The sequence below is a fragment of the Callospermophilus lateralis genome, chromosome 2 (assembly GCF_048772815.1).
Source record: "Callospermophilus lateralis isolate mCalLat2 chromosome 2, mCalLat2.hap1, whole genome shotgun sequence".
NCBI lineage: Eukaryota > Metazoa > Chordata > Mammalia > Rodentia > Sciuridae > Callospermophilus > Callospermophilus lateralis.
In genome coordinates this window covers 206,791,124-206,819,106 of record NC_135306.1, presented here as the reverse complement: position 1 = coordinate 206,819,106, position 27,983 = coordinate 206,791,124, and the positions used below count along the sequence as shown (strand labels likewise).

The 27,983-nt window shown below is 47.3% G+C and overlaps 1 protein-coding gene across 5 annotated transcripts in view; it reads left to right on the top strand.

The window, feature by feature from the left end:
- The window catches only part of Kmt5b (lysine methyltransferase 5B), a 57,664-nt gene extending 39,395 nt beyond the window's left edge, over positions 1-18,269 (top strand). For all 5 annotated transcript variants that reach the window (XM_076847699.1, XM_076847701.1, XM_076847702.1 and 2 more), the window contains 2 exons: positions 7,101-7,297; positions 14,051-18,269. In XM_076847699.1, the coding sequence (XP_076703814.1) occupies positions 7,101-7,297; positions 14,051-15,522 (1,669 nt within the window). In that variant the 3' untranslated portion in view covers positions 15,523-18,269. The remainder of the gene's footprint in view (positions 1-7,100; positions 7,298-14,050) is intronic.
- Positions 18,270-27,983: the final 9,714 nt, after the last annotated feature.

The window sequence follows — 27,983 nt, the reverse complement described above, 5'->3', positions numbered from 1 at the left end:
ACAAAGGGATAGTTGAAAACCTGTTCCTAATGTTGCCAAAAGCCAGGGCACAGGGGAGGTGGGCATACAATTTATCTTTTAACATTAAAAGTGATTCAAGGAGCTAGGGTTGTGGCTCAGTGGTAGCGTGCTCGCCTTGCATGCATGAGGCACTGGGTTCGATCATCAGCATCACATAAAAATAAAGACAATAAAGTCCATCAAAAAAAATTTAAAGTGATTCAAATATTAGATCTTAGACCTCCACAAAAATATTCTCTAGGGCTGGGGTCTTGGCTCAGTGGTAGAGTGCTTGCCTAGAATGTTTGAGGCACAGGGTTCGATTCTTAGCACCACATATAAATAAATAAAGATCCATTGACAATTAAAAAAAAAAAGTAAATATTCTCTAATCCATGAAGTCTATTGGGGGAGGTGCCAGAGATTTAACTCAGGGGCACTTGGTCACTGAGCCACATCACTAACCCTATTTTGTATTTTTTTTAGAAACAGTTCTCACTGACTTGCTTATTAGCACCTTGCCGTTGCTGAGGCTGGCTTTGAACTCGTGATCCTCTTGTCTCAGTCTCCTGAGCTGAGTTATAGGTGTGCACCACCATGCCTATCCCATGAAGTCTTTTAATTATAGTTAAATAATGAAAGTCATTTTATAGAGAAAGCAGAATTAAGCTCACTTATGGGTCTGTGATTTGGAGCCAGAATGCTGGAATCAGAACGCTGCAGCTCTGCATGTCATTAGCCCTGAGGTGATGGCATGTTACGTAGCTCCCTGGGCCTTCCTTTTCCCCATCCATAAAATGAGAACAGCATAATATTTCATAGGGTTGTTTTGGGGATTAAATTGGTTATTTGACATAATACATGTAGAACAGCACACAGTTAACACACAAAAATGTTAGCTATAATTTTATTTTGTGTTTTCTGGTTATTATATTTTAAAATACAAGCTGTATGAAGGCAGGGACTTTATCTTCTTCATCTACTGCAATGTATACAGAACAGTACCTGGTACATAGGTGCTTGATAAGTATTGGGTAAATGAATGAATGAATGTAGTAAATAAATACGATGAATAAGTTTTTGGAAGCTGTCCTTAAAAACCCTAACCATATATTCAGGATTCCAAAATAACACAAAACAACTCTTTACCTGGTGTGTGGGAGGGTTGTTTTGGTGTTCTTTGTTTTTGGATTTTTTTCCTCTGTTTTTTTAAGAGGCCAAGTGTGGCTGTTTTCCCAGGCTGGTCTCCAGCTCCTGTGCTCAATCCGTCAGTCCTCCTACCTCAGCCTCCCAAATGACTACACTACAAGCACCACTCTGCCCAGCCTCTGTACCCATTCAGAACTAGATGGTTGGTCGTGTTCTTTGGGCAGATTAGTTCTCCCTCAAGAGCCATGATTTCCTTCCCAGTCAGATGCAGTGATTCCACAGCTTAGGGTGAAAGGGAGGTGGAAACATGTGAGAGCCTTTCTAGGGAATGGCACGCTACAGAACATGGCATGGCTGTTGTCAGACCAAGCAGTTTGGCTCAAAAGTTGGCTGCATGGAGGCTGGGGATGTAGCTCATTTGATAGAGTGCCTGCATGCACAAGGCACTGGGTTCAGTCCCCAGCACCACAAAAAAAAAAAAAAAAAAAAAAAGTTGGCTGCATGTGTTCCTGAGATTCTCAGTAACACCACATTGTTTCTGCCTTTACAGAAAGTGACTGGGGAGATGATACTAAAGGAACTCATTGAAAAATTCATCAGATAGTAACAGTAGTGCAGGAGAAAGGAGACCAGGCAGGGGCTTGTGTGCTGAGAGCCCAAGTGGGCCAAGAGCTCACTCCGAGGAAACCAGAGTGAACAGAGCTAACGGATTTCACTCTAAACATTTGAAGGATAGAATTTGATAAAGACCTAAATCAAAGGTGCTGTGAGCCAGGTGCAGTGGCACATGCCTGTGATCCCAGTGACCCAGGAGGCTGAGGCAGGAGGATTCCTCAGCAACTTGGTGAGACTTCAACTTGAAATAAAAAATAAACACAGCTGGGAACATAGCTCCAGGGGTAAAGTGTCCTAAGTTCAATCCCCATTACCACAGGGGAAAAAAGGAATGCCAGGCACAGTGTTGCACTTCTATGACCCCAGCAGCTCAGGAAGCTGAGGCAGGAGGATCGCAAGTTCAGAACCTATAAAGACTTAAAAATTTTAAGAATATTACTCCTTCCCTATTTAGTATATAAATTGTTTGGGACTTTAAGCATTTTGCTTTTTGAATTGGTCAAAATTATTTTAAAGCTGATATAAGGGCTGGGGATGTGGCTTAAGTGGTAGCGCGCTCGCCTGGCATGCGTGCGGCCCAGGTTCGATCCTCAGCACCACATACAAACCAAGATGTTGTGTCTGCCGAAAACTAAAAATAAATAAATAAATATTTTGTAAAAAAGCTGATATAAAAGTGTTTTTTGAAAGCTTAAAAAAAAAAGAACTGGCATGTGAGGGGAAGCCGGGCGTGGTGACCTTGACCTGTAATTCAGTACACCTGTACTTGGGAAGCTCAGCAGGAGGGTCAGAGGTTTGAAGCCAGCCTGGGCAACGTAGCTAAAGCTTGTCTAAGAATAAAATAGAAAGGGCCAGGGTGTGGCTCAGTGGTGGAGCACTTGCTTACTTGCAAGGCCCTGGATTTAGCCCACAATAAGCAAAAAGAAGAATGTTAGGGGACAGTTACCTTAACAGATGGCAAAATTTGTTATTAAATAATCAGGGCTAGCTAGGGTTGTGGCTCAGTGGTAGAGCACTTGCCTTGCATGTGTGAGGCACTGGGTTCAATTCTTAGCACCATATACAAATAAACAAATAAAATAAAGGTCCATCAATGTCTAGTAAAAAATTTTTTTAAAGAGTAATAATTATTATAATCAAACTTGATTATGATGGCTCAGAAATGGACAAATAAGAGAACATGGATGGAGTCCTGAAATGGAGGCAAGTATAGATTGAGATCTTAACATATATTGAGAAACAATTATTTCTTTTATTTCTTTTATTATCTATAAATATATTATCTATAAATATTACTATGTTAGTCTGATTTAATATACTTCTGGGGGAGAAATCAAGCCGTAACACATCATATATGTAATAAATTCCTATTGTATTAGAATCTAAAATTTAAATAATACAATATAAAAATACTAGGAAAACAATTTAGGAGAGCACAATGAAGGTCTTCTTGAAGACAGTAAGGCAAGAAATGAGGAATCCAAAGATGTTTGAATGGCCAAAATAAAGTCCACGCTGTATGATTTACTGAAGGAAAATAAAATATTTATGTGGCAAAAAGTTAAAATCCTAACAACAAAAAGTATCTCCAAAGGAAAGAAAGTCTGATGGGAAAAAGGTAAAGGAAGAAGAGGTTCTGCACAGAAAAAGATGGCCACAAGCAAGGAAATTAGTATAAACTAGGTATTCATTTTCCCTCAATAAATTGGGAAAATTCAAGAAACAAAATGTACCCCTAGTGAGAATGTGAAGAAACAGGTACCTAGATGGTGCTAGTAGGGTCATGAGTTGCTGGGACCCTTGGGGAGAGTACTCTGGCAGTGTGTATTAAGAAGAGGCAAACCCTTCCCTGGAGGTCCCATGTTCAGGAGGAATTCAGCCTGAGAAATAGGAGCACCCATGGGTAAGGATTTGGTTTCCAAGAATAATAGAACAGTAGTATTTGCATAAGAAAGAATATTAAAACAGTTTCATTGATCACCTCTGAGGAATTACTGAATACATCCTGGAATGTTAATGAAAATATGCAGCCTTCAAAGTTAGCCACCAGAGCCAGGGTGCCACTTACTGGGACAGTGCCTAACTGGCGTGAGTGAGGTGCCTACCTGGCACACACAAAAGAAAAAACCCAAAACCTGTATGCTCAGTGCAGATTTGTCCATGATTGATGTAATGATAGAATTTTTTTTTTTTAATATTTTTTTGTGAGAGAGGAGAGAGAGAGAGAGAGAGAGAGAATTTTTTTGATATTTATTTTTTTTAGTTCTCGGCGGACACAACATCTTTGTTTGTATGTGGTGCTGAGGATCGAACCCGGGCTGCACGCATGCCAGGCGAGCGCGCTACCGCCTGAGCCACATCCCCAGCCCATGATAGAATTTTTTTAGACTTTTTTTTTTAATATTTTTTTTTTAGTTTTTTAGGTGGACACAATATTTATTTATTTATTTTAAAGAGAGAGATAAGAGAGTTTTTTTTTAATATTTATTTTTTAGTTTTTGGTGGACACAACATCTTTGTATGCGATGCTGAGGATCGAACCCGGGGCCGCACGCATGCCAGGCAAGCGTGCTACCACTTGAACCACATCCCCAGCCCCACAATAGTTTATTTTTATGTGGTGCTGAGGATCGAACCCAGAGCCTCATGTATGCTGGGTGAGCGCTCTACCACTAAGCCACAGCCTTAGCCCCAAGTAAAATAAAATATTTTTTAATATTCAGATATTTTGGTTTTGTTGGCTTGAAAAGCAGCAGTGATAGAAAGAGTTGTGTAGGACGGGAAAGGAGTGGAGGAGTGGGAGGGTGGTGCTGCCGGGGTGCCTAGGAGGCTGCTCCCCTTTGCTTTGTGGACAGCCTCGGATTGCCTTACTTGTTGCAGCAAGCATGATTTCATAAGTTAAAAAGGAGTAAGATTGTAGAATACAAATGAGTGTGAAAGTTTACTTTAAAAAAAAACAAAACTAAGTTCAGAAGTTCCAACACTGCTTATTATTGCTACTGTGTTATACTTCACTCTCTTTTTTGTTTGTTTGTTTGGGTTGGTGGGTAAGTGTGGGTGTGTGGAACTGGGGATTGAACCTGGGGCACTCTAACGTTGAGCTACATCTCCAACTCTTTTGTATTTTTTATTTTGAGGCAGGATCTCACTGAGTTGCCAAGGCTGGCCTGGTACTTGAGATCCTCCTGCCTCAGCTTCCTGAGTCCCTGTGATTATGGGCGTGCATCACTGCACCTGTTATATATCCTGGAAACCAAATCATTATTTACAGCTGCTCTTATTTCTACAGGATGGATTCTTCCCCAACGTGGGACTGCCAGGGACAGGGTTTGCCTCTTTTGAATACATACTGCCAGATTCCTTTCCCTGAGGTTCTAGCAATTCATGGCCATTAGCATTTGTGTTCAAGTGTATTTCATATATATATACATGGGCACAATATCTTTATTTTGTTTATTTTTATGTGGTGCTGAGGATCGAACCCAAAGTCTCACACATGCGAGGCAAAGCCCTCCATCACTGAGCCACAACCCCAGCCCTCAAGTGTACTTTTAAGTATGTCCTGTCTTTCTAGTCATGAACTAAAAATATTAACAAGTTATGGTTTAGAAAAAAATCAAAATCATGGAGTGTCTGAAGATAATTTCTTTTTCAATTGCTATGGACTGAGCCTTTAGGGCTTACACACATGCATTCTAAATATGTCTTAGGATGAAGTGGCGTGGGCCTGGTTGCTGCTCTGGTGAAGGTTTTTCTTTCTTTTTAATGATTTTCTTTTGTTGTCAGTGGACCTTTATTTGTTTATATGTGGTGCTGAGAGTCGAACCCAGTGCCTCACACATGCAGGGCAAGCACTTTACCACTGAGCTATGACCACAGCCCACCTGGAACTTTTTACAGTAATTTCTATCCCACTTTTGAAAAAATAATTGAGGCAATTTCACAATCAGTTTTTAGTTGTTTTTACAATAGCATTAGTCAAAATTGCTTTCTAAAGTGGATTTTAAACCTTTGCTTACCAAAAACAACAACTATGTTAGGTTCAAATCTGTGCTTTCCCAGTACTTAGGGCCCAGGGGGCAGGAAGAGAAATAAAATGTATATTGTCCCTTAGCAAAAGTAAAACACTACTTCATTGGGGGAGGAATATTATTTTTTTCCTTCATCCAAATTCTGGAAGAAATGCATCGGTCACGTGGGACTTGCAGAGGACAGTTAGCAGTGCTCACTTGATGGGGGGCATTCCTCCCCATCCCCCCACCCCCACCCCAGGAATTGTTGCTTAACCACTAAGCCACATCCCCAGCCCTTTTTTAATGTTTGTTTTTTGAGACAGGGTCTTGCTAAGTCCTTAGGGCCTCACTATGTTGCTGAGGCTGGCCTCAAACTTGTGATCCTCATGTCTCGGCCTCCTGATTTGCTGGGATTATGGGTGTGTGCCACTGCAACACAATTTTGTCACAAGTTCAGAAGCTATATTGTATGACATTCTATTGACAAGGTAAGGCCACAAAAGGGCAAAATGATTTTGGCCAAAGAAATTTCTCTTTTTTTTTTTGATACCACATGTAGTCTTCTGTTTAACATTGTTAATTCATAATAGAACTGAGTAGAGACTTGCCCTTGATACACTGACTAAGCAAAGATTTGCACAACCAGATTCAGGCAGTCTAGGGGGACTCCTACCAATCACATGCATTTATTGCAGAGAATCATATAAATATGTTGAGGAAAGATGTCCACAAGTTAAAGTTAAGTCTTTTAAATATCTTTAATTTAGTAACAGTTTATCAATTTAATTATGATTGTTCATATTAATTTGATAATTTAAGGGAACTACTTAACTGTTTTTATTCTTCCAAGAGACAGATATTCTCTAATAATACCCTTACCTTTTTACATAGAATTTCAGTCATAATTTGTGTGCATATATAACATCTAAGTTCTAGGCATTGACTTAATTTATGGAAATTCTGTGCTTTTTAAAAATTTCCGAATTCTTTAACATTAAGTTAATGTAGTGCTAAGTGGCACATAACAAAGTTAAAATTAACATTTTAGTCTACACAAAAATCTAGTAGATTTTCATGGTAGGCAATTTGCAGTCGATTGACAACAGTCACAACAAGTGATTTTTGTTCTGATAAGCATAGAGTTTTTAATGTTAATTTTATTAGTTACCTAATGAGACTCCTGGACTTGGTGCTTATCCAGTGGTAGTCAAAGCCACACTAGGTCTCCACCATTGAGCCCACATGGCCAGGTGCTCCCTGCAGCCAAGCCCACTGTGAATTCGTGCACTCCATTCACTGAACTTATGCTGTTTTCTCTTACAGACGAGGAACTGGTGCTTTCAAATCCAGAGTGGGACTGCCTGCGCCTGCTCCTGTTATCAATAGCAAATATGGACTCAGAGAAACAGATAAACGCTTAAATAGGCTTAAAAAGTTAGGTGACAGCAGCAAAAACTCAGACAGTCAGTCTGTCAGCTCTAACACTGATGCAGATACCACTCAGGAAAAAAACAATGCAAGTAAGTAAGGGAGATTTGATAAGATACCTTTTTTTTTTTTTTTTTTTTTTTTTTTTTTTTAAGTATTTTCACAAAATTTGCTTTCTAAAGCATGCTTCAGTAGTTTCGAACTTCTAAATATTGAGAGAAACTGGGACTCATGAGCTTCAGCAGCCCTGCAAGGTTCTAGAAATGGTTTGAGTACAGAGCACAGTTGTGCCCACCTCCAGATTCAGTGCCGTACTCTAGACTGTTCTTTTGAATACTTGGTAACTGAATATTGAATTCTTCATCATATATTCCAGGATCATCATGTGTTTGAGGAAAACATTTTCAAAGTGTTAGTGACTCTGTCCTATTGGTGTCGTTAGGCCCTGCAAGAAGATAAGGGACCGGGTAAATTGTACAGGCTCACATGTGTCCAGTGTCCAGCAGTCTGTTAGGAACAGGTGATGGACTTGGGAGTTCCTAGCTTCTGGCCTCAAGACTTCCACCTTTGTACTACTCACTTATCTTTTTCAAAACGAACTGACTCAATTCACCAAACCACCAGAATAGACTCAGAATCGTGCCCGAGGAGCATTCGGATGTGGCCATGTTGTGGCACGTTGGGTTCACGCCACAGAAAGTAGGAAGAGAGATGGAAAGAGAAAGAAGCAAGCTTTGAAAACCAGTTGTATTTGGGGGCAAGATCTGATAGAAGCTGGAAAAAGGGTATGAAGAACAAACAAAAAGAAAAGGAAGAAAAGAAAACCTAAACAGGCAGAGGACAGCACGATGTGTGAGGAGCTCTGTCATCGTCTGGGTAACACCTGTGTTCTCTAGGTGCCACTACAGTGGTGGGCTCTTTGGCCTGCCTTGTCTCTGACAGAGATGGCTACTGGAAGGGTTTGACTTGGTGGTCCCCAAAGTCTCCTGTGCTGGCATCTTAATGACAGTACGACTTGCAAGCACTTAGGAAACACCTGAGGTGCTGGGTATCTTAGGCTCTCCCACGCCTTGGCTACTCCCTCCCAGACAGAAAACCCTGAAGAAAGGGGTGAATTGAATGTCACTGCCACGGATTCCTGAATCTACCTGCTGCTGGGAGTCAGAGGCTAGGTGTGACCTCTGTAGTGTAAAAGTAATAGTATAGTTCTGGTCCAGACTTTTTAGTTAATGTTCAAAGTGAGCAAAAAGAGGAGTTAGTTGATCATTCACTGTTGACTGTTGATTCAAAAATAAATGCAGCGTAATGAACCTTCGCTTTCTGAGTCTGGTTCCTTGGTGAAACTGGAGATCCCATGTGATAGACCCTCACACGAAAACACAGGGGTGCATGCTGCCATCTGCACCTGGAGACAGCCACAGAGCCGCCTGCAGGGAATGGCCCTGCAAGGTGTGGAACTATCTGCTTCTGTGCATGAGCCTTGTTACCAGTATGTAGACCCTGCACTCAGTACACCACTTGGCTGAAAAGATAAAAGTATGAATAGTTTTTGGAAGGTGTGGGTGTATTAATAGGTAACTATCTAGGAAATGTTTATTATTAAATCAGACACTTACTAAAAGCCTGCTAGTTGTTGGAGAGAGACAAGGATGTATGAGACCCAGTCCCCTACCTCGGGGAGCTTGTGCTTGAGCTCCAAGACAAATGCACAAAAAAACAGAGCAGACTAGACACTTCATTTTCTCAAGTTTAGAGGGAACAAGATGCCTTTGAGCTAACCTCAGCAGTGGCTGCTTATTCTGGGGTGCTTGCTTTGCCCAAGTTGCCTTTTCCGCAGCATGACTTTGGAATAACCTGAGGGCTGGTGTGGCTGACTTGGGGGCGCAGTAGAGTGGATAGACATCGTCCAGTGCTTGGGGGAGCCCAGACTTCAGCTATCTCTGAGGTCACTGTCCCTTGAATCCTGCACAGAAGGATTTCTGTGGTTCTTACACATATTCCTTTAGGCTATATTCTTTTGGTGTTTATCTCTCAACCAGACCCTTTAAAAAGAACGACTTTTTGAAACTGACTGGAGAAGAGCCAGAGCTGCCAGAGCTCTCTTCCCGGGGAGCTGGGCGTGTGGCGTGCATAGGTGTGGATGCTGTCTCTCTGCTGCCTGCCTGCCCGTCTTTATCTTGCACTTCATGTAGGATTTAGCAGCTGAGAGAGGAACTCTTTTCTTTGAACAGCATGTACAAAGAAACATTTCCACCTGTTCGGAACCTCCCTTCCGCACAGGTTCTTTTTTTGGAAGGTGTCTTCAGAGCTCTAGCCTGACTTTCTGCTTTAGCATCCAGGAGTGGAAACAAGAAGAAATCTATTTTCACAAACTCAGTCTACCAATCTGAATGGCAGAGTTGTTATTAAGAGTATTCTGGTTTTTCAGGCCTGTGTGCCTTGCTGCCTGGGGAGCTTCCTGTAGTTAGTATTGTGATACAGGATGTGAAGGCTCTCAAGAGCGCGCCTGAAGGTGTGCACACAGCCACTGCCAGTGTCACCAGTCAGCACAGGACCCAGAAGATGAGGCCAGTGGGATCAGTTTATCCTAACTAAGGAGCAGTGGTCACAAATGTGGAGATTGGGCTGCCTGCTCCTGGCACCGAGCCTGTGGGCTGCTTCCACGTCCTGTCCAGCACGAGGCCGACAGGCTAGCAAGAGCTGCTTGTGCTTAGCAAGCTCACAGAGACTGAGGCCTTTAGAGTCCTGTGGGGTTGTCTGGGTTCTCAGGCTCTGCTGATGCTGAACTGAGAGTGACCCTCATAGCATATTGTATGGCAGATGGTAGTGTCTCTAGAGCAGCCTGAGGACTCAGGAAAGCTCAGCTGTCCTTCTGCAACTCTTCCGTTTGGCTGTAGGGATGTCATACTGCCTTATAATTTTGATGGCCCCTTGAAATTACTATGAGAGCCATGTCCTTTGCCCATCAATTGGGACTGACACAATAATAATTCTGCAGTAGACCTTATAGGCAGCACAACTGATTAGGAACTCACCATCTTTTTTTTATTTTATTTTATTTATTTGTGTTTTTTTGGTACTGAGAATTGAACCTAGAGGTGCTCTATCACTGAGCTATACCCTCAGCCCGTTTTGTTTTGAGATAGGGTCTCTCTGAGCTACCCATGCTGGCCTTGAACTTGGGATCCTTCTGCCTCAGTCTTCAAAGTTGCTGGGATTACAGGCATGCACCACCTCACCCAGATAGGTTCAAATCCCACCCCTGCCATTTGGTAGATGGCTAGATTTAGGTTACTCATCACTGAGAGCCTGGCTTTCACAGACGTGTGATGTCACTTCAGGTCCCGGTGGACCTGTTTGTACAACACCTAGCACATAGTAATTGCTGAAAAGAATGTGTACCTCCACCTAAAACTGCTGTCCAAGTGTATGCATTTGGGGGATTTCCAGGTCACTGGAGAAAGAAAACTCCACAGGAGAAGTCGGTACAGAGCGAGGGTAACTGAAAGTACGCCTCATCTCCACTGATGTCAGAGTCCTTACTCTGTTGACATTCTTTTTAAAAAGACTTGACTTTTTAGTGTGTCATTGTGGACAGCCCTCCTCTTCTAGCCTTACTATCATTGAAATTCCCAACCCCTTCAAGGACATGGTAGCACTTTTTGGAGAGTGAAGGACTCTGGACCTTGCATCTTAGTCACATCCCTCACATTCCTCTTGCCTAGCTTGTGTGTGTCTTTTTAGCCTTTGACTTGATGAGCTTACCTTTTGACTGGACTTGTGATGAGATAATGCTTTTCAAATAAGAACACACCGATAAGTGCACAAATATGTAAGTGAAATCTTGAAATCCTGTGTGCCGTCAAATGCAGTCTGTTTGTGTTCAGCCTGGATCACAAACGAGGTGATTTGTCAGCGGCTGGCACTGCGGCCAGCACTGGACTTCTTGGAAGGAAGGATGGACTGGGGAGAGCCTAGACTCAAACTTACCTTAAGGTAGGATCATCCAGTGAATTAGATTAAGTGCTGAGTAAGCAAAGTCTTTGGGTGCTGTGACAACACAAGGACACCGCCGGTTGGTTCTAAGAGGAAGTCACAAGAGCTCCCTGCAGGAGGCACTGCCCAAGCTGAGGATCAGCGGGGAGTGAGAAGTTGGCCCAGTGGAGCCTATTCAAATCAGGGGCCTTTCATCCACGTGCATGCACAGGTGGAGGACTTGGTCATCGTGGCTGCCGAAGGTGAGAAGATGATCTGTGACCAGAGTCTAGCATTTTGGACTTGATTCTCAGGGCATTAGGTTAAAACTGAAAGTGACCTGAGATAATGGGGAAACCATTCTGGCTGCATGGGGGAGAATGGGCTGTTGGGAAGACAATAGGAGACAGGGAGCAGGTAGGTTTAGGCAGCAGGTTCCGTGACATTGCAGGGTGGTCTCCACAGTATGGCAGGATGGCTGGATGAGGTGGTGAAGGAAGGAAGAGTCCTGGACGCCTCCAGCATCCCACATGGCCACTTGGACAAGTGGTGTGTCGTGTTGTGACGTGATGGCGCTCAGATGGAGAAAGTGCCTGAGTCTGGTGGTGAGCTGGACAAAGGCACAGCGAAGGACTTGCGAGAAGCCTCAATCGGCACTTGGCTGCTGGAGTCTGGCATTAGAAAAGGATTAGGCTAGAGAAGGTATCAGGACTGTCGGCATATAGGAGGTGACAGCCACGGGCAGGTGGGTTCCTGTCACCTGGAGAGAGTGTATGGTGTTTGGAGCTGGATGCCAGAGATCTGAAGAATGAGGGTCTTGGGAAGATGAAGAAGTGCCAGAGACCGGGAGAACTAGGAGTGCGCTCTCCAATGGCCAGGAAAAGATGACGTCCTGAAAAGGAGAGAACAGTCGGTGTCCCATTCAGAGAGAAAGGCAGGTCTGAGAACTGCGCACTAGGTTTCATGACCAGGAAGTGTCGATTGGCACAGGCTGTCTTCGAGAAGCGGGCCCAGCGTGCACGGGGCGCTGGTGAGAAGGTGGTGTGTACGATCACGGAATAGAGCGAGGCAGGAGCCTGGAGTGGCAAAAGGAAGCAAAAAGCTGAGAAAAGCTGATCGCGGATATAGGTCTTGAGGTGTAAGACAGACAAGGGGTCCTCATGGCCACATCCAGGAAAGTCAACAGGTGCAGGCCTTCCTGGAAACAACCAGGACACTGGTGTGTCTATGTGGACATCGCATCTGCTCAGTCCACCTTGTCCTCTTTGCTAAAGAATTCCATAAATATCCTTGTATTTAAAAAAATAATGCATCCTCAAATTGACTAGTATCTAAACTTCATTACTCCTGTTAATCTAAAAATAAGCTTCCTCCTTGGTAGCAGCCCACACAGATGAGCTATTCTTAGTTCAGTCAGTAGATCTCACCACTGTGATTCTCCTAGTCTGGGTAACTGAACGCATTTATGAGCCATCCTCTGAGTACAGAGCCTTGGTGATTAGATCATTTCTGGAGTGCTTAGGCAGTTTTGTTCCCCTCTCAGGAAAAACTAGTAATGATTTTCTTGTTCAGCTGTGCAGAAGAGATGGCAGCTGCCCAGGCACCCTGTGGAGCCTGGTCCTCCCTTGGCCTCCCTGCTCAGATTGCCCACAGTAGGTGTTTCATTCCTGGCGACATGGAGGTTGGTCACAGCTTCCCCACTGAATGATCTTCAAAGGGTTGTTTTGATCAGGGAGAGGCTTTTTGACCGGGAGACGGGAGAATTGAGTAAGTGAAACATTGGCTGACGCAAAATCCCATGAAGAATAGTCTACAATGTAAGTAAAGAGGGAAAACGGCAGCAGAGAAGCAGTGGCAAGGTGCCTGAGTGCTGGGCGAGCCTCCTGAAAGCCCGCCCGTGGACCACCTGGTCCTAGGTGCATCACCTCCAGGGCAGCCTTTCTGTATCCCTGTCTTGGAGTGAAGGTGGGTCCCTCTCTGGTCTTAAATGTGTGTTTCTGGCAGCTGCTGCTAGCTTCTTGCCATTGGATGAGGCCACCCAGGTTCTGCAGGTCCTCTGAGGCCACACACCCCCTCTTCTCTCCCAGTCTTCACAGAGCTGAAGCAAGTAAACAGCTGTGGATATGTAGCCCTTTTTCGGTAAACGTCTATTGGGAATGACAATATGTGGTTCTTGGGATCAACCTTTCCTGTTCGAAACTGTCAAGTTAGAATTTTTCTCTTAGAGCCCTATGGCAATATAGTACTCGTCTGTGTTACTGGCCAAGTAGTATACTTACTTTGGGTAATTGAGTAGTGAATTTTAGAAGCATATTTTAAATGATTTCAAGAAGAATTTGTGAAAGAAAACTATAATTCTTACTTTTTTTCAAATCTTCTGTTGGGCATGGTAGCACTTGCCTTAATCCCAATAACTCAGGAGGCTGAGGCAGGAAAATCTCAAGTTCAAAGCCAGCCTCAGCCACTTAGCAAGATCGTGTCTCAAAAATTAAAAAGATTGGGGGTGTAGCTCACCTCTGAAGTACTGCGAAAAAGAAAATACTAAATGAGAAGAAATGCTTAGTTTGGACCAGCGTCTCCACAGATGAAGGAGAAGCTTAGAGTGAAGTCTGAGTCCTCTGTGCTGAGAGCTCTTCAACTGTAATCACTTGCCTGGAACATGAGCAAGTTGCTCCATCAGTTCGGAAGAGAACTTGAAGGCAGCATGGGGAAGGCACATGTACTGACAGAATCAGCTGGGGTCTGTTTTCCACGTGTATGTAATGGAAATATTTTGTAGCTGATGGTCTGGTTTGGGGCAGTGTTTGGTTAAGCACTACTGTGTTACCCAGCTGTTTTTCATCTTTTTTTTTTTTTTTTAAACCTTACAGCTTCTAACCGAAAATCTTCAGTTGGTGTAAAAAAGAACAGCAAGAGCAGAACGTTAACCAGGCAGTCCATGTCCAGAATTCCCGCTTCCTCCAACTCTACCTCATCTAAGCTAACTCACACGAACAATTCCAGGGTACCAAAGAAACTGAAAAAGCCTGCAAAGCCTTTACTCTCAAAGATAAAGCTAAGGAATCATTGCAAGCGACTAGAGCAGAAGAATAGTTCAAGAAAGCTCGAGATGGGAAACTTAGTACTTAAAGAGCCTAAAGTGGTCCTATATAAGAATTTGCCCATTAGAAAAGACCAGGAGTCAGAGGGATCAGTCCAAGCTGCAGTTGCCAGTGGGTGCTTGACTAGACATGCGGCCAGAGAACACAGGCGGAATCCTGGGAGAGGTGCTCACTCGCAGGGGGACAGCTCGCCCTGCACCTACACAACCAGGCGCTCGGCGAGGACCAGGGCAAACCCGCCGGAAGTCTCGGACATCAAGCTAGAACCAAATACGCTGGATGGCTGTAATGGCACGGCAGAACCTTGCCCAGACAGTGGTGAGCAGCCAGCCCCCAACGTGCAGGAAGAACTGGCTAGCGAGACTGCACAGAAGGGGGAAGCACCAGGTCACAAGAGTGACCCAAGCATGTCTAGAAAGAAATCGCGACAAGGCAAACTTGTAAAGCAGTTGGCAAACATAGCAGAGTCCACCCCGGTGCATGACTGCCCTGGACAGGAGAGCAACGTGCCAGATTTGATGGCACCCCACTCTGACCAGGGTGAGCCCAGCGGTGTGTCAGGGGTGCCCGTGAGCTACACAGACTGCACTCCCTCGCCTGTCGGGTGCTCGATTGTCACGTCAGACAACTTCAGGGCGAAGGATGGCTTTAGAACTGCTAAAAGCAAAAAGAAGCGGCGAATTACAAGGTATGATGCCCAGCTAATCCTGGAAAATAACTCTGGGATTCCCAAATTGACTCTCCGTAGGCGCCATGATAGCAGCAGCAAGACAAACGACCAAGAGAATGACGGGATGAATTCTTCCAAAATAAGCATCAAGTTAAGTAAAGACCATGAAAATGATAATAATCTCTATGTAGCAAAGCTTAATAATGGATTTAACTCAGGATCAGGCAGTAGTTCTACAAAATTAAAAATCCAGCTAAAACGGGATGAGGAAAGTAGAGGACCCTATGCAGAGGGACTTCATGAAAATGGGGTGTGCTGTAGTGATCCTCTGTCTCTCCTGGAGTCCCAGATGGAAGTGGATGACTACAGTCAGTATGAGGAGGAAAGTACAGATGACTCCTCCTCTTCAGAGGGAGACGAAGAGGAGGATGACTATGACGATGACTTTGAAGATGATTTTATTCCTCTTCCTCCGGCTAAGCGACTGAGGCTAATAGTCGGGAAAGACTCTATAGATATTGACATTTCTTCAAGGAGAAGAGAAGATCAGTCTTTAAGGCTTAACGCATAAGCTCTTGGTCTTAATTTGACCTGGGATAACTACTTTAAAGAAATAAAAATTCCAGTCAATTATTCCTCAACTGAACCATTTGAGTGGCAGCACTTCTATCGTCTCTTCACGTATCAGCATAATATTGTAGAAAGTGTACAGCGTACTGACTCTTCCTAAGTCTGATTTGTGCAAATTTTTATCGTACTTTTTAATTAGCCTTCTTATGTGCAATTCTCAGTTAGAGGTGAAGCCCTATTGTAAAATAAAGGCTCCAGCAACATTGTACAGTGATAGCAACTTTCCACACAGGACGTTGAGACAATAATGTGGCTACACAACTACTTTTTTTTTTTTTTTTAACTTTTAAGAGCATCAGCTGGCTCTTTAATATATGACTAAACAATAATTTAAAACAAATCATAGTAGCAGCATATTAAGGTTTTCAAGTATATGCTAATATCACCAGCAATGATCTTTGGCTTTTTGATTTATATTTGCTAGATGTTTCCCCCTTGGAGTTTGTCAGTTTAACACTGTTTGCTGACCCAGGTGTACTGTGTGTGGCCTCTGTTAACATAGCCAACCATCAATCGGGAGTCAAATTGGTTTCTTTACAAAACAAAAAAATACCATCACACGCGAGACAGCTCACTGTTCAGTACACTGTATGTACCAGGTTAGCAGCGTGCAGGATGCGTTTCAAAACGGCGTATTTATTGCTTGTCATGTAAATTAAAGACCTTGTATTTAACACTTTTCAATCCTTTTAGATAAAATTGTTCTTTGCAAGAATGATTGGTGCTTATTTTTTCAAAACTCTGCTGTGAACATGCGATGGCAACAAGCAACGTTATCTAATGAACTACAGCTATCTTAATTTGGTTCTTCAAGTTTTCTGTTGCACTTGTAAAATGCTACAAGGAATATTAAAAAAATCTATTCACTTTAACTTATAATAGTTTATGAAATAAAAACATGAGTCACAGCTTTTGTTCTGTGGTAACCTATAAAAATGTTTGTCTTTGGAATTCAATGTAAAGAGCTGAAAACAATGTATATGTTGTAAATATTTGTGTGTTGTGAGAAATTTTTGTCATAAAAAATTAAAAGAACTTACCAGGAAGGTTTTTAAGTTTAGAAATATTCATGCCAATAAAATAGGAAATTATAAATATATAGTTTTAAGCACTGCCTCAGTGGGAGTTCTCAGCTTATGTTAGTTTATTATTAAAATATCAAAGATTTTTTGATTATATTATCAGTTAATCAAAAAGGAGTCAGATTTGTTTTTTCAAGCACTTTGAGAAGAGAAATTAATTTTAAGTAACTTAATGAGCAAATTTTTGATTATTTTATGTTCAATACCAGGCTCTTTCATTTTTCTGGATTATTTTAGAAATCAAAGAATTTGGGAATATAAGTCTATAGCAGGTGTTTAACACCAGCAAATCTCTGTTTCCTGGGAAATGTGTACATGTGCTTTCAGATGAGTCAAGTCAACTTAGGGGGTTCTTGTAGTGTCTAGAGAAGTAGCCCATATTTTAAACTACTCAGAGGGATCTGCAGGTAACAAGAAAGTCCAGTGGAGGAAACCTCAATGCTTCACTGTTATTTCTACTTGATACCCACCACTTTTCACGTTTGGGGGACATTGTTTGAATTAAGCTCCTCAAAACTAGTGCCAGTAGGTTGCAGATGGAAAGTGGGGGAGCCTGAGAGGCCTTTGCTCCTGCTGCCCCTGGAGCCCCGGGTCGTCCTGTGCAGTCCCAACTTGGCTTCTCACGGTCAGGCTGATCCTCAGGGATTGATTTGGAAGCAGGCGTGGACCTCCCCCCAACACATGCCCCTTCTTGCTGCAGCTCTTGAGGCAGGGCAGTCCTACATGGCCTCGAGCTCCTGTCTCCAGACACTGTCCAGTCCTCATGGGGTCCCTGCACAGAAGCATGAGGACTGGACCACGCACGGGAGGATGAAGAGGGGCTCTCTGGAGCAGGCGGGCAGCGGGTCACCTCTCATTCCCACCTTTGCTTGGGGTATTTTGAAGAGGTTCAGAGACTAAACCTCAGAGGTTTTTTTGAATACCAACAATAGCCATTTCAGGAATTTCAGTCTTAAGGAAAAAGTAACAAAACACATTTCCCATTTTTCTCCACGTTGAAGCTTAATTTTAGTAACTTATTTATGATGTTTATTTTAATTTTATTATGGCCTCATCTTTTGAGGCTGACCTCCCCGTGGGTCTCAGAGCAGTGACATTTGATGACAGTCGCTGCTTCTCAGGAGTCGGTATGCACAAGCACTCAGCGGCCGCTGGGATGCCTTCTAGGGCGCCCTGATTTCCGTTTTTAAAGGTAGGGGCCTCGGGACTGTTCTCAGCCTGCTGTAGGACGTCACTGTGTGGGAGACAAAAGCCACACACTCTTGACCAGTTTGGAAGAGGTTACATTCAATAAAACTTTTAGCTTGAGCTTATGCAATGATTGGTAAAGTTTTTGGCATTGTAAGAATTAGAAAATGATCATAGAAATATATGTAAAGTATTCAATTTTCAATCATTTTTCAAATTACTGTTTTAAATTGTTTTGCTGAGTTGTAATACTTTTGAGATACAATGTATTCCTTGTACTGAAAGAATGAAAAAGGACTTTTTCAGCATTTGAGGTAAGTTCTTTAACGTTTCATTAAAAACATTTTTTACAAATATTTTGTACATGCACTTGCAGTATTGAGGTTAATCATTTTAATAAATTCGGAAATTAAAACAATGTGGCCGGTGTTCACTGTATCTGAGAAGAAGAGGTCAAAGCGGTGACTTCCCTGAAGTGCTCCCGTGAAGCAGAATGGACCAGGGTGCACCCTTGCCTGTGCTGATCACTGGAGGGAGAAGAGGGCAAGCAGCCATTCCCTGCAGGGAGGCTGCTTCTAGCCTGTGAAGCCTCCTAGCCTGGGGACTCAGAAGTCTTTGCCCTCCAAATGGAGCAAAATGACATTTAAGGGCTTTTATAACCCAGTTACTACTAGCTTCTGATTGCTTGCTTTTTCTCTCTCTACTGGAATAGCAGATCCTGAACTGGCCTGAGTCCCATTTACTGTTGCAAAACCTACTTGAAATAGGACTGGCACAGGAATCAGGAACCCTGGATTTGGCCAGCTCCGCAACACCTTCATGGTTGGGAACATGCTACCTGGCTGCAGCCCTCTTTCCTGGCGCCTAGCTCCATTCTGGGTCAGAAGTCAGTGTACTTGGTCCTATCCCCAGTTAAGGTTTAGAAGGAACATCCTTCACCCCCTTGGCAGGCAAGTGAGCACTCATTCGATAATCGAATTGGAATATTCACCCAAGCCTGAGTTCCCAATCTGGAAAAAGGTTGTGTCCTGCCTGTTAACCTCTCACACTCTTGACGGCTCAGTCTGCTTTCCAGTAGCTAGTGGCAGCCAGCTCACAGCATTCTGCCCAAAACCCTTGTGTGACCTGTTTCTCAAATACCAGATTGCTGTCAAGTGCTCTGCCACCAAAAAACAAGGTGCCAAGCAGCTGCCACCCTCGGGTACTTCTGTAGCCCCAGGATGATGGTGCAGAGGCTGCAAGGGAAGGGCACGAGGCTGCTTCCTGCGACCTCCATGTCCTGAAGCACTTGAGTGCTGCTGGTGCTGGCTGGTGGACGAGCCAGAGCACAGGCGAATCTGCCTTTTTCAGAAAGAGAGCAGGATTGGCAGGTAGAGGCAGATGAACCAGGAAGGGATATGCTGCCAATGCTGCCCTCCTCCCGTGCCCCTGCCACTCACATCCTCCCAGGACAGTAAGCTCACAAGTGTTCATGGAGCAGCTGGGAAGCAGCCAATCTGGACAGAAAACCCTGCAGGCCTGTAGAGATGACTCTGGAACAGGGCTGTTACCAGATTCTGCTAAGCTGCCCTAGACTGCAACCATCCTTTGCAGGGAGTCCCAACCCTGTTGAGTGCTCCCACGGTTCTCACAGAGAAGCAGTGCTTCACATTCTGCTTAGGGCGGGCTCCAGTCTGAGACCCTGAGCTGGCCTTTTTGGTTTGTTTCTTTTGCAGTGCTAGGCATGGAACTCGGGGCTCCTCTACTACTTTTTTTTTTTTTTTTTTTTTTTTTTTGAGTACCTGGGATTGAACTGAGCCACATCCCCAGACCTGTTTTTATTTTATTGAGAGTCGGGGTCTCACTGAGTTGCTTAGTGCCTCACTTTTGCTGAGGCTGGCTTTGAACTCCCGATCCTCTTGCCTCATCTTCCTGAGTTGCAGGTATTACTGGAGTGCACCACCACCTCCAGCAGGTGACAGGAGTTAGTCACATTTCTCCAGTATGTGTGAGCACATGTTATGTATTTGGGATTGGGGAGGCAGGGTTTGAATTAAAGCCGCAGGAGTGGATGAGGAGAGCTGGTGCTGAGGGCAGCAGAGAATGTTGTGCCAAGGCCACTGGACCTTGGGGACCTTGAAGTCACAGCTGGGGCAGTACTTGAGAAGCCAGACTGGCTGGGGTCAATGGAGGAAAGGGGATGACAGCAGAAAGAGAAGGTGGTTAACTATTTAAAGGAAAAGCAAGTTTGACCCCAGAGAGCTTCCATGGGGTGGTGAGCTCCTGAGAAGGGCAGTGAGGAGTCATTCGGAGTCGGGGGTGGTGGTGGTGGTCATCCATCTTCCAAGAGGAAAGAAGCATTCGGGTGTGACGGAGGAGCCAGCCCAGCGCAGCGTTCCCAAGAGTTCTATCCACTCTGGAGCAGGAGGCCGGCCGGGCCATCGGAGCATCAGATGTTTGGGTCTGGGCCACACAAGGGAGATGTGAAATCAAGAATGGGAAAGCAAGCTGACCACAGAAACTCAGTACAATTCACTGAAGACATTTACTCATCACACTGCAGTACTAGCCAGTGTCCGAGGTGCCCCAGTGGGCAGGAGGGGGACCCGTTGGCAGCAGCACTCCTCTGCACAGATGTGGTCCTCTCAGGCAGGTGGGGTCGCAGCAGGTGGCGGGTGGAGGTGTAGTTCAGGCTGGGGAGGGGCGGCAGGAGCTGTGCACGCCCTCAGGGTAGGGGAGTCTGCAACCGGGGTGGGCCGCAAGCGGAGGCAGACGCAGGAGACCTGGGGCTCTGCGGCCAGGGAACCGCCTAGCGGTCATTGGACCCGCCAATGGAGAGGGCGGAGTCAGCAGAGGGCGGGTTCTGGAGTTTGGGAGAGGCTTCGTTTTCTGGGGACTTCAGGTCCTGGACGGGACCTGGAGAAGACCGCCTGGCAATAGGTGGCCGCAGTTCTGGGAGAGTAGATCTTTGGTCTGAAGCCGATGGCCCTCCAGAGGCGGGCACTTGAGTGGTGCGGGGCGGAGGGCACGCGCCCCCGGGGCCACGCCGCGACGGGCAGCCGGACGACTGGGTCTGTGGGCGACCAGCGCGGGGAGGAGGGGCGCCCGGATATTGTGTGGGTAAGAACCGGGGCGAACCGCAGCGCCCCACGATCCCGGAGCAGATCCGGGCTCTGCCGGAGCCGCACCTGGAGAGCCGGGGAGGGCCGCTCTGGGCGTCGCCGTAAGTTCCCTGGAGTGGCGAAAGGAGTCGCCGCCTTTTACCCCCTTTCCCTGCACGAGTGCGGCCGCGGAGTGTGTGCAAAGGTCGTGCGCAGATCAGCGGGCGCCGCGCGCACTCACGAGCCCTGCGGTGGGAGCGGCGCCGGCGGCTCAGCCGGTCGGTGGGAGGCCGCGGCCCGTGCGGCCCTGGGACAGGACGGACCGTCCTTATCTGCAAGAAGCCGGTAGAAGGCCAGCAGCCCCGGGCAGCAGGCAAATCCAAGGTGTCCTCCAGCGGTCGAGCTGCTGGACTCGCGATTGTAACAGCGACTTGACGCAAATGTGCTCCAGAGGGCCGAGGAATAGCCGCGTTGGGTTCGAATGTGCCCGGTGTTGGCGTCTGAGAGAGAATGTCACCCCAAGGGACCTCGCGCTGTTCTCTCTCACCCCGCGCCCTTCTTAGAAACTTACGTTGCATGATTGGGAAGCAGCATTTTATGTACAAAGCCACCTAGTGTTCCCCCTCTCTGACGTGTGTGCTGCAGAATCCGACCCTGACGGGAAGGGACCGGACACCAGAAACCGGGAATCTTGCAACCGACTTTGGTAGCAGCCAACGAGGCTGGGGAGGGCCCCTCTCCAGAGCAACTGTCCTGTAAAGGAACCCTGTCTTGTCCTCCTCTTGCTGGCCAAGCCATATTTTCCTTCTAGGGCAGAAGGGTGAGCAGACGGCTGGGGCTTGCCAGCCCCCGAAGAGGCCAGAGCTGACCCAGGAACCGTCAGCCTGGGGTCAAGGCCTGGGTGCCCCGGCCAGGTGGAGGACCTGGATGAGGCAGTGCTGGTGCCTGCTGCTGGGTTCACAAGCCAAGCAAAGCACTGCCCTCTCTGAGTCCGTTTTTTCACTTGTAAACACAGTAGTAATCCCAAACTGGCTCCTGTGATTGCTGAGGATCAAATGAGGGAGTGCCTGTTATCGCGAGGCACAGGCTGGCACCTAAGTCGCCTGTGCTGATAGCCCTAGGTCCCACCTTGGACTCTTCCAGGCACTAGGGACACCTCACAAGCCCCCTACCCTCTCCAGTGGCACCTGCTCAAAATCGCAACTCCCCCAGCCCAGCTTCAGAATACCCGCTGATGGAGCAGGCCCCCTGTCACATTCCAGTTCCCTCCTCCAGCCAGGACTCTGTCAGCCAAGCTCCTGAGGAACGCTGCTCCGTCCCTGCTCCTCTTCCATTCCACAGGGCTCCCCCTGACAGCCTTCCCTATTCAGGCACCAAACAGGTTCTGAACACTCAAAAGGCATAGCAGCTACAGGGGTGACCCGAACCCAGCCCCTCCTTCAAGGGCCAGAGCCTGAGCTCGGTGAGAGAAACAGGGAGACAAGCAAGCAATGTGGACAGCCCAGACAGAGGCGTGTGGCAGGTGCCGTGGAGTCCAGAGGGTGCCTGGTTTCTGCTAGAGCTGAGACTCAGAAGGGTCCTGAGGGACATGCAAACCAAAAACATACAGGTTCCATCTCACTCCAGTGACAATGGCAGTCACCAAGAACACCAACAAATCCCAGCAGCTCAGGAGGCTGAAGCAGGAAGATCGTAAGTTCAAAGCCAGCCTCAGCAAATTAGTGAGGCCCTAAGCAACTCAGTGAGACTCTGTCTCTAAATAAAAGAAAGGGCTGGGGGTATGGATCAGTGGATAAGTGCCCCTGAGTTCAATTCCCTTTACCAAAAAGAGAGAGAGAGAATACCAACAACAAGTGCTGGTGAGGATGCCAGGAAAAGGTATCCTTGTACATCGTTAGTGCAACCACTTTGGAAATCAGTATGGAGATTCCTTAAAAGGCTAGCAACGGCAGCCAGGTGCAGTAGTGCAGGCCTGTATTCCAGTGGCTTAGAGGCTGAGGCAGGAGAATGGCAAGTTCAAAGGCAGCCTCAGCAACTTAGGGAGATGCTATCTGAAAATAAAAAATAAAATTGGCCAGGTGCAGTGGTGCACACCTGTAATCCCAGCAGCTTGGGAGGCTGAGATGGGAGGAACAGGAGTTCAAAGCCAGCCTCAACAAAGTGAGGCCCTAAGCAACTCAGTGAGACCCTGTCTCTAAATAAAATACAAAATAGGACTGGGGATGTGGCTCAGTGGTTGAGTGACTCTGAGTTCAATTCCTAGTACTCCCCCAAAAAATAAATAAAAAATAAAAAGGGTTGGGGATGTGCTCAGTGATAAGGCACCAAGGGTTCAACCCCTGGTACCAAAATAAATAAATAAAAGAGTAGGAATGGAGCCATCATATGACTCAGCTATTCCACTCCTTAGCAATTATCTGCAAGAACTAAAATCAGTGTACTAGTGGAGCAGAGGAAGAGGATGAGGAGGAAGGAGGAGGGAAAGGAAAGGGGAGGTACTGGGGAACAATATTGACCAAATTACATTGTTAAATTGTGTGTGTGTACAAGTATGTGACAATGAACCCCACTACTATGTATAATTATAATGGACCCATTTTTTAAAAAAGGTGCTGAGGGTGGAGAGGAGTTCAGAAACCCAAAGGGTGGTGGCAGCGTACGTGTGCAAAGTCTGGAGGTGGGAGGACAGGCCGTCTTCTGGAGAGAGGCTGAGCACTCAGGGTGGCGGTGCAGTTAAAGGACATGGGTGGGTGGCAGAGCCCGGGCCCAGAAGACAGGGAGCTTTGGCCTTGGCAGCTGAAGGATTTGTTCAGGCATCCCCTGGGCAAAGCCTGTCCCCACCAGTCCCTAACTTAGCAACTTTGCTGACGTGGTCTCAGTTTGCAGTCTATTACAGGGAGAGGACCCAGTGAAACAGCAGATGGGTGAGCAGCCCTGTGCCTGGCTGGAGAGCTGGGAATCTAACTCCAACGTCTGTGTTTTTTCCTCTGGCTTCACCTAATCAGCCCCAGCCAGCTGTCACTCTCCCCCCCACCCCCCAGCCCCAGCTACAGCCCAGAGATACCTGGAGACCAGACAGCGACAGCACCAGGCCTCTCGCTGCACTGAGGCAGGGGCTGGGACCTTCCTGGGGTCACACATCGAGAGAGACTGAGATAACCTGGCTGGGACCCAGGGCAGCCCCTGCCCCGCCCGCCCTGCCTGACCCAGAGTCCCTGCCCCATGCCTGCGTGGCAGGTGGGTGTCCAGCTGTGAGTCAGTGGGCGGCCTGGCCTGCAGGAGGCCACTGCTGTTGACATGTGATAATGGTGTTTATTTAGCTGTAGCAACTCACCAAAGGGGCTAATGTCCAACTCCTGCAGCTCCTGGAACCACCACAGGGTAGTGGGACCTTCCTCCTCTACAGCGTCCTGAGTTGGGTCCTACCTTAGACTGAACCTGGCTCAAATTCACAAGAGCCTCTTTGGGGTCTTTGGAGACACCGAAGCCAGCAAGGCAGGGCTCCTTGTCACTGTTCTTGACAAGAGGAGACTGAGCTACAAGGCAGGACATCACCCAGTGTCATCCAGCCTGCAGGCTCTACCCACAGGGCCAGGGAACTGAGGCCCCATGGGCTGTGACTGGAAGGATGGTGGGAGGCCTCTGCACTGCCTCTCCCTCTCCCGGGCTCTCTGCCACCCCACAGCCTGAACAGGGCCCTGCGGCCCTCGGGGCTCTGGATGTTGTTTCTACCTCCCTCTGGTACCCCACTTGCTCCCGCTTCCCTTCACTTAGCCCCAAGCCCCGCAGTCACATGAGTCACAAACTGCATTTGGCCCCGGGAGGCTAGGCAGGTGGCAGGCTGATGAGGAAGGGGCTTTCTCACTGAAGAAGGAAGTCCCCTGCTCCCCCGACCTCTCATCCGCATAACCTGCCAGGACTCGGGTCACCCTGAAGTCAAAACCTCAGGGCCACCAGCCATGAGAGCCCTGGGCCAGCCACCGTCCATCCCTCCAGGGAGGAGAGGGGCTCAGGAGGCCATGCTGGGCAAAGGGCTACACCCGGATCCATGCCCAGGACCCCTTCCCAACAAGGAATCCCCCAGAGAGGGGCCTGGAAGTGGACTGAGTCCGCCCTGTGTTGGCCCCTGGGTGTGGCCTGAGGTCCAGGGGAAGGAGCCGCAGCCTCACTCTCTGACCTTCCAGCAGCACAGCCTTTGTCCCCGGAGAATACAGTGGACCCAACTGGCCTTCCAGCACATCTCCTGGCACAAAACCGCACCTTCCCTGGTTTCCACGGCCCCAAGAGCAGTGACCCGGAAGCCCTGCTTCATCCAGCCTCAGGCAACCTTCTAGACCTGCCTCTATACAGCCAAGAACTAGAGAGGGAGACTGAGGGTCAGCAGGCATGTGTGCCAGGAAGGGGCAGCTGGCACGAGAACCTGTCTGTCTCCTGCAGGCTGTCCCTTGCTGCCAGCGAGGAGGGAAAGTGGGCTCGCTCTGTGGCATTCCACACCACGCCAGGCAGTGTTCTGGATTCTGGGTCACCACCCTGAGGTCCCAGCTCTGAGGTCAGGTCATGTGGCCTCAAAGGCCGCCACGTCAGTTGGACTGAGAGGAGCCCTGTGAAGACTTGTCCTCAGCCTTCCCTGGATGACCTTGGACTTGTCCTCAGCCTTCCCTGGATGCTGACCACAGCTGGAGTCCCCAGCCCTGGCGCCCAGCCAGAGGGAACAGAGCCTCCCAGTCCTGGGCTTGACTTCACACCGGCCACCTCCCGCTGTGTGATTCACATTTACATAAAGGACATCAGCTCTGGGCCTTGCTCTCCCCTTCTGCTAGGTGGGAATGCAGCAGTGGAGCCAAGGGCCTCCCCAGACGTCAGGGCACTTGCCTCTCCCAGGCCTGGTCTGGATTTCTCACCACAAGCCTCGAGGGAAAACCAACTCTGCATGTTCTAAATGAGGAAAATGAAATGAGGACACATTAAGTGACCCTCCGGCCAAGAAGCATCCCGAGACCCATAGCGCTGATGGGGCCGGGGTTGGAGGCCCAGCGTTTCTGCCCTACAGCTGGGGTCCCAGCTCCTTCCTTTCCTCCTCCCTTAACTAGGTTCCAGCTCATAAGGTTGAGCTGGGAAAACGGGATGTCAAGAAGAAAGGGGTTCAGGGCTCACAAAATGGGAGTGGTGGCCAGGGAAGCCATGACTGTTCTCCCAAAGTCAGGAATGGTGACATTTCAGAACCCTGCACAAGAAGCCACTGGCCAAGTGCCACCTCTAGCAAAGTCCTCACCTGCCTGCCACCACTGCATACCTCAGCCTTCCAGATCTCAGAATGCCTGTGATTGACAGGTACTACCCAGAACCCTGCTGCAGGGGATGCTGGGAAGTGTGGCTCTCAGGCTTCCAGGCCCTGAAATGGCAGCAGCCATGGAGGAGGGGAAATGACCTGGGGAGGTCTGTGAATGCCCTGCACAAACTGGCCTGTGTATCTTCCCCACCCACATGGTTCTGAACAGATCACCTGCTCCTCTTGCCTGCCTCCTGTCTGCAAAACAAGGACAGTCAGGTGCCCGCCCCACAGGTCAAACAAGCCACATGGAACTAGCCTAGCCCAAGGGGCCTGGTACCAGCTGGCGCTTGGCACACGCTGCTGCTCTCATGGGTACAACTAGGGCGTTTTCTTGGGCAGGTCCATCAACTGATTTGGGCCCTTTCTGCCCTGTAGAATTTCCCATGGTGGGGCTTGGCAGGGTGGGGACTGGCACCTTGTCCTCCACTTGCAGCCTCTCAGGCTCAGGCCTAGGGATTTCTGCACAGGGAATAGCCCCCCAGGAGCTCTTCCCAGCAGCTGCATCTGCAGCACCTACAGAGGCGCTACCTCTGATGGTGACATCCGCAGTGTCATTAGTGATCACTGTGAGCCCTACAGCAGCCTATTCCTCGGGGAACCCAGGTCTGGGTTGGCTTCCCGCCTTTTATACTTCTTCCTTCTTTCCAAACCAGACTCCCCAGCCTTGCAGGGCCTGTGGAGACTCTTCCCAAGAGCCTTCTAGTATATACTCTGCTTCTTAACTCAGTGTTTTAACTGTGGGGTGGTGGCTCTCACAACAGTTCTGGGGAGAGTCAAGTGGGGTGCATCCATAGATGGGAACCCAGTAGCCACTGAAGTCTGTATGTGTGTGTGTGTGTGTGTGTGTGTGTGTGTGTACCGGGGATTGAACTCAGGGGCACTCAACCACTGAGCCACATCCCCAGCCCTATTTTGTATTTTATTTAGAGATGGGGTCTTGCTGAGTTGCTTAGGGCCTTGCTTTTGCTGAGGCTGGCTTTGAACTCGTGATCCTTCTGCCTCAGCCTCCTGAGCCGCTAGGATTATAGGCGTGGGCCACTGCACCCAGCTTGAAGGCTGTATTTTTAAAGAATATTTAAAACATCTTCTGGGACTGGGGTTTTAACTTTGTTGGGGGTAGAGTGCTTGCCTACCGTGTGTGAGGCACTGGGTTCCATCCTCAGCACCACATAAAAAAAATAAATATGTAAAATAAAGGTATTGTGTCCATGTACAACTAACTAACTAAATAAAAGCTCCTGGATGGGGGATAATTATAGGCAATGGTGGGATTCATTGTTACATATTTGTTCCCACACACAATTTAACAATATAATTTGGTCAGTATTGCTCCCAGGACCTCCCCCTTCCTCTCCCTCCTCCTTCCTCCTGGGCGTCTTCCTCTGCTGTACTAGTATCTGTTCTAGCCCAGTCTTGGCGGTTTAGCAAGACCCTGTCTCAAATAAAAAATAAAAAGTGTTGGGGTTGTAGCCCAGGAGTAGAAGGCCCTTGGGTTCGATCCCCATCACTTCAATAACTAGGCAGATGGATAGATAGACAGACAGACAGATAACTCCTGGAAAGTGCTTGGGATAAAATTCTTCTGTTGAAGTGCAATTTTCACCAGTAAAGCCCACAAATCTTAATAGACAACTGTGATATTATGTGATTTTTTTTTTTTTTTAAACCACAGTCCCTGGCTTGTAACTCCCTCCCGTAGGCAGGTCATAGAACCTTCTTC